The following is a 15,128-nucleotide window of genomic DNA, read 5'->3' as shown; positions in this document are numbered from 1 at the left end:
CAGGCTAACCAGCCCCGGCTCCCTCAGCCCATCCTCCTATGACAGACAGGTGCTCCCCTCCCCTCATCACCCCCGCAGCCCCGATGACTCATTTTTAAATAACTCTTCCGCCCAAGACAAGACGGGAGTTGGCCACTCGTACCCCACGTCCCCCCTCAGCCCGACCACCCCCTCCCCACATTCAAACGGCGGCTGCCGAAGCACCGCCGACCCTCCCCCGCTGGAGGCGGCGGCCCCGCCGCCCCCCTCAGCGCCCCCGCCCCGCCGCCATGAGCCCGCCCCCGCCGCGCGCATGCGCAGGCAGCGTGGGGGCGCTGCGGGAGGCGGACGGGAAGATGGCGGACCTGGAGGAGCAGCTCTCCGATGAGGAGAAGGTACGGGCGGGCGGCGTGCCGCGCCCTCGCGGGGCGCCCTCTCGCCCCCAGACCCCTCGAGCCGAGCTGCCTCGGCTTGAAGGGGCCGCCGGCGTTTGCAGGGGCCGCGGGCCGGGTGTTTTCCCCGCGGCCCTTCCCCCTTCCCTTCCCCCTTTCGGTGCCTGGGTAGCGGGAAGCGAGAGGGGGCGAGACGGGGCGAGGCGCTGCCGGCCCCTTCCCCCGGCCCCTCGTCCCTTTCCCGGGGTCGGCCGCCGGCTCTGCCCGCCGCACGGAGGGGCCCTGCGCCTCCCGCCGGCTCCGGGAGGCGTGGGAGGAGGAGGAAGGGTGGGGGGAGGAGGAGGAGGAGGAAGGGTGCGGGGAGGAGGAGGAAGGCTCCCTCGCTTCCTACAGCCGCCGGCGGGTCCGAGGTCAAGGAGCGGAGCGGCTGCGTCAGGGAGACGTCTGCGGTCCGGGTGTGCACGGTGGAGACTTACGGAGGGTCAAAAGTGATTTTCAGGGCAAGTCTCACAAGGAGCAGGGTGTCTGGGAGACCTCAGCTATCGGCGCTCCTGGGCCTCCTCTCCTGGAGACAGCTTCGTGGCAGCTGCCTGCCTCGCAGCTGGGGTGTGGTGGCGTGTGTGCGCTGCCCCTTGCTTCGTGTAACACACGTTTTTATTCATTTCTGATCAAAAAATGTTTCCTGGCAGCAGAAGCTCTGAGATGCCTTAAAGGTTGTGGTCACCAGAAAATGATGTTTCAAACTTCTCTGAAGTTAGGAGGATGTTAGAAATGTCTTAACTGGTTACAAAAAGCAGATTTTTTGCATGTTTGGGATTAACAGGGCCGCGTTTCAGAACTAGAGAGCCACTGGTAGGCCAAAAGATACATAATACAAGGGTCCCTCCATCTTCCAGCCAGAGGCTTTATTCCTCTACATGGTTCACATTCACATATGTGGTGGTCCGCAGTTCTTTGTATCCTTTCTAGAACATGCAAGTAACTCTAATCCCGTATGTTGCTGTTAGGGAATATGCTTAAAAACACTCCAATGACAAGTTATTTTGGCGTCACAGAATGGCTCAAGCAGGGCCACCCAGAGCAGGTTGCCCAGGACCATGTCTAGGTGGCTTTTGGAGATCTCCAAAGAGGAGACTCGATGACCTCTCTGGGTACCCTGTGCCAGTGCTCAGTCACCTGCACAGTAAAAAAAAAAAAAAAAAAAAAAGTGTTTCCTGATGTTCAGAGGGAACCTCCAGTGTTCCAGTTTTGCCCATTGCCTCTTGTCCTGACAAATAATGTAAATTATGGCGACACTTTCATCTTGCCTCTCTGTGAGCTGAGAAGCATTGCCTGTGCTTAATACTGTGCTTGTGTGACTGATGGAGTTAAGTTCTGAACTTCGTTCTGTCTGTTAATTACAGTTTTTCTTTTCTCTCAGAATGGGTGCAGACCTTTTAGAGACTCCTCTTGCCTTGGTATAAACGAATAGAATCAGTACTTTTCCATAGTAAATTTAAATTGATTCTTTTATCCACTTCAGTCTCATATAAAATTGATTGTCCTACATGATTGGAATTTTCCAAGCCTGGCAAGAGATTTTATGGGCTAATAAAACAAAGATGGCTAATGCTGCAAGCTCATGGAAAAGCAAGCAAATATCCCTAGAGATCTTATGATAATTCAAGATTTTACTTTTCCACAGAAGAGCTACATGGATTGGCTTTCTTGCATGTGAACCTCTCAGGTGGTTTATCAAGGTGTGATGTATTTATCCATCCTGAAACAAGCATTCTCGGTATTGGGCAGCTCCCACCCAGTGCTTGGAAAGACTGGGGTCCCCAAAATGGCATGGGCTTGTTTAAGGGTTTTATTACGTCATTTAAGTTGTTGGGTAGCCTTTTAACAACGTGCTTGAAAGCATAGATACATTTCAGTTATGCTATCATTTTACAATAAAAATGTTTACTGCTTAAAAGCTGTAATCATTTTCTGATGGTATTAAACTAAGATTGTGCACTCTAAGTGGATTAAGTAGAAGACTTCCTCGGTTTAGACTACAGCTTTTTTTTGGGTTAAATTACTGTAATTTTAAATGGACAGATTTTCCCTCAATTGAGTAACTAAATGAATACTCTGTAAGGAAGGAAACTTGAAAGTGCAAATTCTTAATGCACATGGAGATCTTGAATTGAATTTCTTCGGTTTGGTTAATTTCTGGTCTTTCAACTGGCACTTGATATGAATAATAAAACATTTTTTTGAAGTTAATATTTATGAAATTAGGTAAATTTTATCTCAAATGTTGAGTAGTACTGAGCTAAACAGATCCTGCTGGATAGCATTTGGAAAACACACCCTTCTCAGCCATCCAGCTGGGACTGTGACTATAAATACAGGAGGACAGGTAGATGAACATTAATGTTCACAGGGAGTAAATCATACTGCTCTTCTATATACCTTTCTCCCGTGATAAGAAATGGAGAGCTTCAAAGGCTGGTGTAGATGATGGTGGTGCAGTCGGGTTGTGGGTAACTTTGACAGATAGAGGGCTACAGCACTGAAATTCGAGGAGGGAAGAAGGTGAACAAATACAGACTCCTTTTGTACTGGTTTTCTAATAGTGCTGTAAAAGCAAAATAAGAGAGAAGTGATCTGGTGATACCACGGGTTTTGAAACTCAGTTCCTGTCCTGCTTTGTGTGTAGTCAGGAATTCCAGTGCTGCGAAGGCAGTAAGTAATTCCTGTTGCAGCAGCACCAACTTGCTGGTGTCAGTCACCTAGCAGCCAGTTCAACGTGGCTGTAACGTTACTCAGGTTTAAAACTAGCGGTGTGTAGGATATGGAAAGGGCACGAATTGGGATAATGGAATAAATTGGCAGTAGTGCACATGGTTCAGGTAAAGGAGCTCTGGAAGCAGGGAAGAAGAGCCACTTTCCAGAAAGCATGTTATTTCAGCCTGGGAGATTGTGCAACTGGTTTCGATCACGGCTCTGTTCCTTAGGTTCTCATTTTAGCACAAGATTTTGAAACCTTGTGTATCTTTCAGTGATGATACCGTGTGGGTGATTTTTAAAAAGCGTTAAAAAATAAATAAATCTGAGAGCTAGCTGTAGTTGGTGCAGTGTGTAAGGCTGTGCAAAGCCCAAGGTGTGAAGCTGGGCTGTTGCCAGTGAAGGTTACTGCACCTGGGGTTTTCCAGTCCTAAAGAGAGCTCTGGTGAGACACGATGTTTTATGGCCGTTCTGTTCGCTTAGGTTACTGAAAGTTAGGAAGCTTGCAGACAAATGAAAAAAACACAAGTTTGTGTTTTAATGTATAAATAAAAATGAGATGTGAGAGGTGGAAATTCTGAACTCTTAAGTGAGGTAGCAACTGGAAATCATCACTTCCCTTCCCTTCCTATCCGTAATGCATCCTCTCTTAATAAGTCTTGAATGCAAAACCTATCTATTTATTCAGCATATTTGAACTAGTTTGGCTAAAAGTTAATAACCATTCTTTGCAGTTTAATTATATTCCAATTTCTGTACAAATTGCTTTTCTGCCTGTGGCTATGTCAAACTAATAAGCACATATATAAAAATGTTTCTTCATGACTGTATTAGTGTGCATATAAAAGCTACAATTTATCTCCATGAATGTAAGCAACGATTAGTGGAAGATACTGCTTTTCCTGTAAAAAATGCATTTAGTAATGTAAACACTCATTAACAAATAGCAGCACATGAAAAACAAGACTGAAACTTAAAATCATGATGAAATCTAGTACTCTATAGTCAGTGCCTCTCGGTGACTCAGGACGTGTTTACTGTAGGTGTTTTATCTTTTTTCCCATTTGCAGTGTGAATCCTGTTCACTACAAAGCACAGGAGTTGATGTGGAGATAGTCAGAAAACGGGTGTCAGCAGTGAGGAAAGGAGAGTATCAGTAGGAAACTATAGCACATCAAGGTTTTAATGCAAAAATCGCTCATGTTCCTTAAAGTGCTAGGCATATAAATGTGTATTGTCAAATGTGATACCAGAAAGGAACCACACCTCTTTCAATACATGTGTGTCTCTGATTTCTGCCTGGTTAGAAAGGCCTATGGAGTAAGGTGGAGTTTTAACAGAAAGCCAGCTCACTGTAAACAGAACAAAACCTCTCTTCTGACACGGAAATAGGGTCCCGTTTGTGGAAAAATGAGCCGGCTTGGCTTCCTCATGCTTCCTGGTGTGTTGTAACTTTGCAGTTCCTTAAACTAGCTGTCAAAAACCTACCAAGCTAACTATACCAGCAGAACTCTGCAGTGTAGTTTTGTTGCATTGATTAAGGAAAACTTTCTTTACTAAGTGCTTTAAGGTGAGAGGTCTGTGCCTGTAAAATGCATCGTCGTGTGTGTGGCTTAGTCTTCAAAACTTAATACATTGGCAGCAGAACTCACTTTACAAAAACAAACCCACCAGTGAGGGAGGTTCTGCTTCAGGTGTTTCCTTCATGCAGAAATGCACTTTTTTTCCAAAACCACCTCAGAAGCATCACGGGTACTTTCAAAAATAAAATAATTATTAGTTCTTTATGTGTATGAAATCAATATGTGCTCTGAATTATTTCAAAAGGATATTAATAGATGATTAGGAGCAGAATGTTTTGGAGTAGATGCAGGATTTTAGAAGTCTTTCCTGGGCGTAGTTACACAGTAATCTGTAAGTTTGAGACAATTCTTTAATAGAAATGAAGAAGTTGGGGGTGCTTCACAGGCTGCCATGTAATTCTGAATATGGCAGTTCCCCCAGGATAAAGATTTCTCTGTACATAGCTAAGATACCATATCGTGTTGACATGGGTTAGGAAATAATTTGTAAAAATGCATCGATACGCTTAAGATTGAAGGATGGAACTGAAATTTTAATCATTTTGTCTGTGGGGAAACTATGAAAATGTTCAACATGATCTGAAAAATCGATTATACACTGTATGTATAACTGCAAATAATTTATTTGTAGAATCATACGGGCTGTTAGAAACTTCTGGGGGTAACCCAAATGCTGCATTGTCATCAAAGCAGGCCTAGCTTAGATCAGGTTGCTCAGGGACTTGAGTTCAGGGCATCTCTGAGGATGGAGACTGCGCAGTGTGGGTAACCTCTTCCAATGTTTGACTGTACTCATGGTCAGAAACTTTTCCTAATATTTAATGGAAATTTCTCTTGCTGCAGCCTGTGCTCGATGCATCTTGTTTTTTTAGTGTGCACCTCCACAGAGAGTCATGATGCAAAAAAAAGCTGTCTGTGTTTCTGACAAGTGGGGAAAAAGTCTGAAGGCTGAAGATGTATACAAATTAAACCTGTTAGTCTAAATATGACTGATTTCTAAAACTGCAGTTCATATTTTCTTTTGTCATGAGCAATTTGGAGAAGTTAGGTACTGAGTAATATGGCTTTCACCATGCCAGGGCCTGTTTCGAATGCAGCGGCACCCGAGCGCCCCCAGAAGCCTGGCTCTTGCTGCCCTTGTGCTCACAGAGCTCTTACAGAAGTTTGCTACCCAGGAAACCTCACAGCTTACGTAGGTAGATAAGATTAAAAAAAATTGAACGAAACCTAAAGAAGAGTAATAGATCAAATTATTGGATGACCTGGCAATATTTGAAATGGGAGAGAATGATTTGCCATGCAGCAGGTAAGGTTCTTTTGCCCAACAGCAGTTGTCAACCTACAGTTCTGCTGTGAAATGCCACCTTTGGTTGACTTTGATTTTGGCGACTAAAGAGGAATAGGATAAAAATTCTAACTAACCACATTATTTAGCTAATCAATGTGTTTTCCTTGGAGGGCACTGTATAAAACTGAGTTGCAGTTGCCAAAAGTGAAGTGTGAAGAACTTTGAATTGCTTAAGAAGAAATGAAAGCAGATTTTTTCAGCACGTGGGAATTACTGTTTTTATTCTTGAGTGACCAGCTTCTGAAATGCAAGGCATTTCAAATACTTTCTACTTAATTTGACAGAAAGCATTAAAACTTTCGAACCGGTAGGTAACTTTGAGAGAGGATTTTCAGACACTGGAATTGGCGGGGATGTGGGTATGGTTTATGACTTTAGTAGAGGTAATTTTCACGGAGAAAGCTCTGATCTTGTTCCTTTCCTCTCCCTGCTGCTCTTGAATCGAGGCTTGATGTCCTTTGAATACTTAATGGTAAACAATGAACTCAGACTAGTAGGATCACTTTAAAAATGTAGGTTTTGTGGTGGGAGAACGTTTTGTGAATGTGAACAAAGCACTTGTGAGGTTACAGTGGATGCCGCTCTGCGGCGACTGCTGGGGATGCTGAAGGGCTGGGTGCTGCAGCTGAGGAGGGAGCATGCGTGTGGGGCTGACTACGGCTTGGTGCTGTCCCTGGGGATGGCACTGCCAAGTTTGTGCTTCAGGGATTCCTAGTTAGCTGTACCTGATTACCTTTAACTTCTCAAACAAAAGGGAACGCCTTTGCTTTATGCTAAACGTAGAAGTGTACTGCTTATTCAGTTCCCCATGAACGACTCTAGCAAGGAAACCTTGAGATTTTTATGATTATAATTTGTTGTCTCTCTCATCCAATTGCTTAGCTTCCAATGGATTTATGGGTAAGACCTAGTCATAAATTTACTTCAGATTGCATTGGACCTTTGTCAAATCATATGAGATTTCTTTTTAACAAAAGGAGCGCTAGCTTCCCAAAGCAAAGTTTCATTTATTAGATTGGTTAGACATGTTGGGGTTTGACCCTATATTGAAATATGAAGTACCAAAGAATAACTTCTGAATACAGTCTGAAACAAGTTGCTGTAAAATATCAGTATAGTCTCCTGAGGTGCAATGTATTGCGCACACCTCCTGTTTGTTTGCTTGTTTTCAGAAAATGTTATGGAAGCTATTAAAAGCCTGATAAATAGACAAAAGGCTGGATTTTGTGTAAATTTTTAACCTGGAGTGTTCTTAATCTTCTATACTGCTTCGGTATTTCCCTGGTTGCTTATAGAATGAGTTTCCATGTGCAGATCTGGAAAAAGGGCTACATTAAAGGTAAATTGGAGTAAAACCACTGCAGGAAGAATATTCTGTACTACAATTTGAGACATAGTGCCATCAGTAGTTTTGGAATCACTTCTGTATCTGTGTGTTTTTCTTGGCTTATTTGTTTTGTAGCCAACTACTGATGAGCCACACAGGCTTTCAGAGAAATACAGATGTAGGCAAAAACCAGTATAACATCTTCAGCTGTCTGTAGTATAATTACTGGTAAATTTTTCCTTTTCATAACCTCTAGTAATTAACTGTGATAGCTGAAGTTTCAGGTTGACCTTGTTCATTTAATGTTTACAAACAACTTATATTTCACTAAGTTGACCAGTTTTGTTCTTTCACGATTCTGAATTAAAATATCGGAAGTGCATGGCATCAATGGGTGGCCAGTTAGATGCAGGCAGGGGTAATAAAAGTACACAAAATGATGTGAGATTTATCTTCTGTAACTTACTTCTGGTTTGTCTTGTGTATTTTTTAAAGGAAGAGTTTATTCCAATCCAGTACAGCGTTTTAATCCGCAGGAGTTGATTTGGATCATTGCAAGACTCCATTCCCTTTCTCTTTATCATTACAGTTTATACAATTTGTAACTTGCTAAATGGACTGGGGGGAATGTATGTTCACAGATCTAATGCAGCTTCAAGCATAAACGTGAAGGAAACATCTGTTCAGTCAAAGCCATAGGCATGGAATGTGCCCCTCCTTTCCTGTGCCACAGGACCACATTTTTTGCAGTGGTTTCTTCCTCAGCTATCCCAGGACCACATTTTTTGCAGTGGTTTCTTCCTCAGCTATCCCAGAAGCAGAAGTGAGCTGAATGCCACAGTGCATTTTTTGGTTGAGCTTGGTAGCAAAGCAGTTGCAACGATAATTTTTGTATTCATTCACTCCCTGCCAGATTGACCATCGTTGCCCTGTGGTTTTTTTTTTTTTTTTTTTTTTGAGATGCTACATGTATCAGCATGTCTCTGTGCTATTTGAAACTGTACCATGGGATGGGTGAGGTTCCATGAGATGCTGAGGAGAAGGTTTGCTGCTGACATGGGGCAATCCCTTTCTCACTCATATGTTCTTAGAGCTTTTCTGGGCCTCTGAAGGCTTGTTCACCTCACTGCTCTGGCAGCAGCAAGAAGCAATAATAATCTGAAGTTCTCATGGTAAATGAATTAGTTGCTATGTTCTTGCTCAAGGTAAATAGCCAAGCACTGGTTAAATGAAGGAGTTTGTAGAAAGGGGGCATGGGGCTTTGAACAATTTATGCCATTCATGGAACACCCTCAGTTCATTTTTATATTAAGAGATGGGTCATAATTCCTGGTGGAACATCCTGGAACCCAGGAACTTAACGAACTGAGGCCATTAAGTACCAAGTACGTAGGTACTCTCCAAGGGAAGCCAGTTTCTTTTTTTTTAAACAGTGAAGGATTTACATACTCTTTTCGTGTTTGCGATACTGACAGATAATTGAAGCACAGAATATCCTGAGTTGGAAGGGACCCACAAGCATCATCGAGCCCAACTCCCAGCTCCTCACAGGACCACCCAAAACTCAGATGCTTGTATAAGAGCACTGTCCAAACACTTCAACTCTGGCAGGTCAGTGCTGTGACCACTGCCCTGGGCAGCCTGCCCCATTGCCTGACCACCCTCTGGGTGCAGAACCTTTCCCTAACCCCCAGCCTGACCCTCCCCTGTCCCAGCTCCATGCCGTTCCCTCGGGTCCTGTCGCTGTCCCCAGAGAGCAGAGCTCAGCGCCTGCCCCTCTGTTCCCCTCGTGAGGGAGCTGCAGGCCGCCATGAGGCCTCCCCTCAGCCTGCTCTGCTCTGGGCTGAGCAAACCAAGGGAGCCCAGCCGTTCTAGTCTTCCCCTCTAGTCCCCTTCACCATTTTCACAGCCCTCCTGTGTGGGCACATTAATAGTTTTATGTCTTTGTTGTTGGCTCAGCTGTGGCCCGTGGCATTGCATCTTGTAAGTGAGGCAGCTGATGGAACCCTAAACTATGTTTCCTGATACGCTACATTTGTCAGTACACAGTGAATTTTGACTAGTAGAAGATGCCAGAGCAGTTTTGGCGTTCGTTAGGAAGCAAAGCTGCATAATGAAAGTGACTGGTTCAGCTGGACTCAAAGCAGTAGCTGGAACTGGAGTCAGGCCTCACTAACACTAGGGAGGGCTCTCGCCTGGTGTCACCCCCAGGGCTACCAGCAGGATCTCTGAAGGACTTGCGTGCTACTGGCAGTGTGAATTATGGTGTGAGTTTTCAGGGAATTGAAACTTTTTCAAATGCTTTGAATAATCTTAACTGTTAATATTTCTGAAATTGCGGGCCAGTTGTAAGAAGCAGTTCTCTCTAGCTGCCTGTACATAGAGGTCATTGGGTCAGGACTAAGCCGTTTGCTTGGCTGCCTGCAGAAAGGCTTCCTGAACCAGCAATGAGAGCAGTGGCAGAAGGAATCACACCAGACGTCGGACTCTTTACTTCTCGTAGAGCAGGGCCACAGAGCTCCCTTCTACTAAACATAATCTCACCCACTTTTTTGCCAAAGATAGCTTGACCTGTGAGTATGAGGTTTGTTTTGGTTTACAGGGAAGCAAGGGTTCTGTCAGGAGTGCGGAATACAAAATGCATCATGTATGATGCCTCAGTCCTCCTACCACACTTTCAATAGTTGCTGGTGAAGGTAACTGCTGTCTTTTCCTGCAATGAGCAACAAAGTTGTTGTGGCTGTGTAGAGTGGAAGTGGATTGTGAAGGCTTTCTCTTCCCACGCCATTTTTTTTCTTTTTTTTTTAAGATCTACTTGCAATTTGTAGGTTAAAAGAGCTTTTTATATGTACATCATGATTCCGTGTTTATTGCTCTGGAGCAGTAAACTTTAACCTGTTATGAGCGTGGAGGAAGGGTGGGTCTCCCTGCTGCAGTGAGCTCACGGCTGAACTTGAAATAAGTGAAGTGTAGGAAAGAGCAGGGGCAAAGCCTGTGGTTTCACAGCGTCTTGCTTACCAGCTTGTCCTTCCTGCTGCAGGCTGTTAACTGCTGTCAGGGTTCCTGGCAAGTACAGCTGTATTTCAGTTAAGTTAAAAAGGGGAAAATAGGAGAAAAAGAGAAACAGGGAAAAAAAAAAAAAAGGAAGAGCTAACATATTTTAATGCCTTTCTTATTGTTAGGTACATGCTGGCCGATGCCTGAAGCGGAGCTGACACCGCAGCGTGGCACTGAAAGCCCCACGGGCCGAGCACGTATTCATGGCCATATATAGGCACGTTCAGCACAGAAGGTCGGGCTTTTCAGCCAGTGTCAGCTTCCGATGTGCCAGAAACAGGAAGAGCAGTTTGGGGCATTTGAAGTCACTGTGCACGACTTCTTTAAAATAAAAGAAACTTTGGAGTGTCTAAGTCAGGGAAGAGGAGGAGGAGGAGGATTTGTCTGTGTATCTGGTTGATGGCATACCTTGAAAGAAATTACGTCATGAAATAAAGGCAAAAGGATGAAAACAGGACACCATTCTGTAAATTGCTGCCTCTGTGCTTGTGCAATCTGAAAAACTGCAAGTACTGTAGGAGCTGAGTGCAGGCATTCCTTGATAGAGCAATTGTTTTAATCTCTGCAGGAGAAAGTTTGCCTGATACCCATGCTCATTGCAAACAACAAACCTGTCTTTCTCACTTATCTCCTTGATGTGAAATTTTACCTAAAAATCATTTACTTTGTCAAATTAAGCAGCTTTTAACTGAGGTGCTGGGCAGCATTTGGTTTCACTTGAACTGAGAGGTTAAACCTCGCTAACTTTTACCTGCTGGCATCAGACTTGCATTTGGGTCTGCACTGCTGACTGGGACTGATGTGTGTGGGAGTCACCTGCAGCAGGGAATGCTGCCCTTCTCGGTGCTCTAGGAAGTGATGTTTCTGGTTGTTTCTTGTGGGTTTTGGAGGATCTTTTTTGCACCATGTGTATGACTTATCCAAATTAATCCTCAAAACTGCAGGAAGTCACAGAAGCCTTCAGGAAAATGTATTTAGATTGGGTTTGTGCCTTCAATTCATTAAATACAGTAAGTGTGCAATTCCATACAAAGGGTTGCATTAAAAAGCTTATTGCAAGACCTGTATGTAGTGACCCCTGATCATTAAAAGTTCTGGGTTAGTGAACTCAGCAGTTTGCACGCAGTTCCTTGAAAGCTGCTCTGAAGACTTTTAATCAAAAACAGTGGCTGTAAATCTGATCTTGGAAACTACAGCGTTGTCTTTACGTGTTAGATGACGTTTGGGAAGAAACTAAAGTAACAAATTCAGAAACTTGAGGGATTTTCTCACTTCAGGCTTTTTGTTTTTTTAAAGGAATACTCAGTTTTAACTTAGTTTTTTGGTACTTGTATACATATAAGGCATTTGTACTTGGTGTGCATTTCTCTCGAATGAAAAGGTTTTGTCATTTAGACTCTTAAGATGCAGTGTTGCTTCTGTTTTGGCTTGATCAAATCAGATCTGATCAGTTTCCAAAACTCTCAGTGTGTTGAATAACCAGCATCAGATCTGACTGTAATGCATCTCCCACAGGTTTTTTCTTCAAATGGTTTTTAGAAAAAATAACTTTGCATGAACTATATTGCAGTTGGCTTTTTTAGCTCATCTCTACATATTACAAACAAGGTGGGTTTTGCTCTATCTGTATATTTTTTTAAATTTTTGTCTCAAACCACGTCATTTTACATGTCCTGCCCCTGTGTTTTAACTTGTGCTTCCTCAAGTGATAACTGAGCCAGTGGCTTTTAGTTGCCAAAAGGGGGGGATCTTCAGCTCGTAAGGCTCATGAAAGCACGTTCATTTCTGCTTTCTGCTTGTCTGGTTTTGGAGCCCAGAGGATCCATCCTCCTTCAGAGCATGCGTTTCTGGAAGATCTCAGTGGCAATAGAGAAGCTGTAGGTGGTTGTCAGTTCTCATGTGTTAAGTTGGATTTAATATTGGATTTATTTCCTTGATATGGGCTTCTTGATCTGGGGAAATAAAGCCTTTTCAGCTACTGTCTCAATAGATAACTTGATGTAACTGCTGAAAAAAAGTGGGTTAGTTTATATGGACTTCAGAAAAGCAGGCTAGCAAAACAGCATCTAGCTGACACATGCAGGTTCTGAAGACATCAGTTTCCTCACTTCTGCCAGCATGAGTCTGCTTCACACTTCTTGATGAGATGTTTATTGCAGATTTGCGTGCTTGTGGTTATCTGTCCTTTAAACAGCGATAAGTATGATGGTTTGTTGCACTGAGAAAATCTTATTGAGGAATGTAATTTGCTAGTAAAATCTTCATTAAAAGCAGTATTTTGCTTAGTCTGTCCTGAGGAAGCATCTGTTATGACTGAATTCTTTTGCCTGAATATTACTCATACTACAGCTGATCGGACTACTGAGGAAAAAAATAGTTCTGTGCTGGTGGGAAAAGAAAAAAAAATCAGTTTTGCATTACTAAAAAACGGCTGAAAATGAGGTGAGATGACTGGGCTTATCTGGGCAAGGGCTTTAATAAGCTGCCGTAAAACAAGGCCCTCCTACCTGCTCCATGTCTCTTTGGAGAAAAGAGTAAGCCCTGTGGCATTTATCTCAGTGTAATGCAAATCAGAGGTTACTTGCAGAGACTTCTGATGTGGGTGTTTGGAGCAGCAGATAGAGGCTGTCAGCAGTCCAAAACATAGCATTCGGTGTAGAAAGCTGGGACCTGACAGCCCTTCCCTTTCCATTAGCTAGCGGTGAGTGGCTGCTGGCTTTGGATGAGCAGGGAGTCCCTGAGGTCTGAACTCCCCTAAGGAGGCACCTAAGTGCTCACAGGGCCCTCTGAGCTTGAACCATCTCTCCTGGAAACCTCTGCCTGAAACTTGGCCCTGTCAAGAACCTGGACCGAACACTGGATTGCCAACTTTGACTATAAAAGCTATTTACAAGGCAATTCAGGAGCTCCAGCAGGCTCGGACACTTCTTTTACAGTTTCGAATACACATACATGGCAAAATGTAAAGCATTGGGTGGTTATTTTTAGGTAATTGTGGATAAAGTGTATCATTAACAAACATCTTAATTTCAAATGGGAAGCCCAAACAATGCAGAAGCTGTTTATCCCACTGAAACATAGTGGGGATGTTAGAAATGGGAAATACAGTCCAGGTAGGATTTGAATAGCAACATCCTAGCAAGAGTAATAGAGCGCCTTGGATGTCTCCTCAACTTAGAGAACTGCGAATTATGAAGATTAGAAACTTTTGTCAGGTCAAGCTCTGTGAAACCAGAGTGTGTGTGTGTGTTTGTTCTGAGTGTTCCTAACAAGTTACAGGGGAAAACAAGAATGAATGAAAATAAGTCTGCAGGGGAATGTTCTGTAAGTAAGGTAGTACTGGAAACATTTTAAGGTTGATCCACAGTAAATAAAGTGTCTTTGTGTTCCTTTTGCAAGCATGTGTGTCTGGAGCTGTGCAATGAAGCAGTTCAGGGAACTGATTTGAAAAAAGAGAAAAATGAGCTTACTATTTTTTCTCACTGTGCAGCCGTGTGTTTGTGCAGGCACGGACAGGGAGAAGGCTGGGGCAGGTGCACGTGCTTTTAGTGGCAGTGCCAGCTTATACCGTGCAAAAGGTTATGGCTGAAGACAGGTCTTTGAGGATCTGCATTAAAGTAGAGCTTTTTAATTTTTTTTTTTATTATTTTTTATTATTATTATTATTTTTTGTTTAACTGTTATCTGCTAAGACTGTGGTATTAAAGAGGCCTTGCAAGTAGAGGCAAGTGAAATTGTATGCTTCAATGTCTACAGAATTGTTTTTAAGCTTTTATCTATGTATTACTGTCTAGTTGTGGACCTTTTGGAAAGCTTAGAAGCATAGGATATGTAGTAAAATAAGAGGAGAATCTTTGGAGATGCAATTCTGTGTAGCATGCTCTAGGTGACCCTGCTTGAGCAGGGGCGTTGAACTAGCTGATCTCTGGAGGTCCCTTCCAACCTCAACCATTCTGTGATTCTGTGACATTCCTTCATCCCTGGTTGTCAGCTCTCATAGTGTGCATGTTGATTCCCAGGCAGACGAGAACTGAAAGTTGAAATGTCAATGTTACCGATCCTCTTTGTCACGCTATTTGTTTCTTTTTGCCAGTAATACAGAATAAGAGTGACTCAGTTTCTCTTTCTTCTTCCATTACTTACAACCTTCTCTATCCTTTTTGAAGAAGTGGAACTTCATATTCTGGGCTTCTAACAAAGACAGAGTTGCTCAATGTGAATAAGTATGTGAAGCAGTAGGAATTGCACAATTGCGTGTCTGGACGTTAAAGCCATACAATACGTGATTGGTGTGAAGAGGAATAAATGCAAGTATATACAACCACATAATTATTCTTTCTTGTTTTAGGTGCGTATAGCAGCAAAATTCATAATTCATGCACCTCCTGGGGAATTCAATGAAGTGTTCAATGGTGAGTATCTCTCTACTTTCGTTTAAGGTATCTAGACCCAAAATTGTATTCCTGATTACTCTACTGAATTTTACCTAGCCTTTTTTTTTTTTTTTTTTTTTTTTTTAGCAACTCGCTGTAAGAGCTTTGCAGTCGTGGTTTTGTAGCTTGGCAGAATAAGCTTTGTACTCTAAAGGCAGCATGGAGTTTAAATGCAAAAGTGGGAAAGTAGCACTTCTCTTTGTGATATGAGAATAGCCTTCGTTCTGTTTTTAAGCAGTGATGACTTAAAAGTTG

The 15,128-nt window shown here is 43.1% G+C and overlaps 1 protein-coding gene across 1 annotated transcript in view; it reads left to right on the top strand.

Moving 5' to 3' along the window:
- Positions 1 to 239: 239 nt before the first annotated feature.
- The window catches only part of CAPZA2 (capping actin protein of muscle Z-line subunit alpha 2), a 30,922-nt gene continuing 16,033 nt past the window's right edge, over positions 240 to 15,128 (top strand). Inside the window, exons 1-2 of the mRNA XM_035334118.1 lie at positions 240 to 374; positions 14,789 to 14,852. Of these exons, the coding sequence (XP_035190009.1) occupies positions 270 to 374; positions 14,789 to 14,852 (169 nt within the window). The 5' untranslated portion in view covers positions 240 to 269. The remainder of the gene's footprint in view (positions 375 to 14,788; positions 14,853 to 15,128) is intronic.

The sequence above is a fragment of the Oxyura jamaicensis genome, chromosome 1, assembly GCF_011077185.1.
Source record: "Oxyura jamaicensis isolate SHBP4307 breed ruddy duck chromosome 1, BPBGC_Ojam_1.0, whole genome shotgun sequence".
NCBI lineage: Eukaryota > Metazoa > Chordata > Aves > Anseriformes > Anatidae > Oxyura > Oxyura jamaicensis.
Note: the sequence above shows the minus strand (reverse complement) of the source record. Positions and strands in the feature narration are given on the sequence as shown.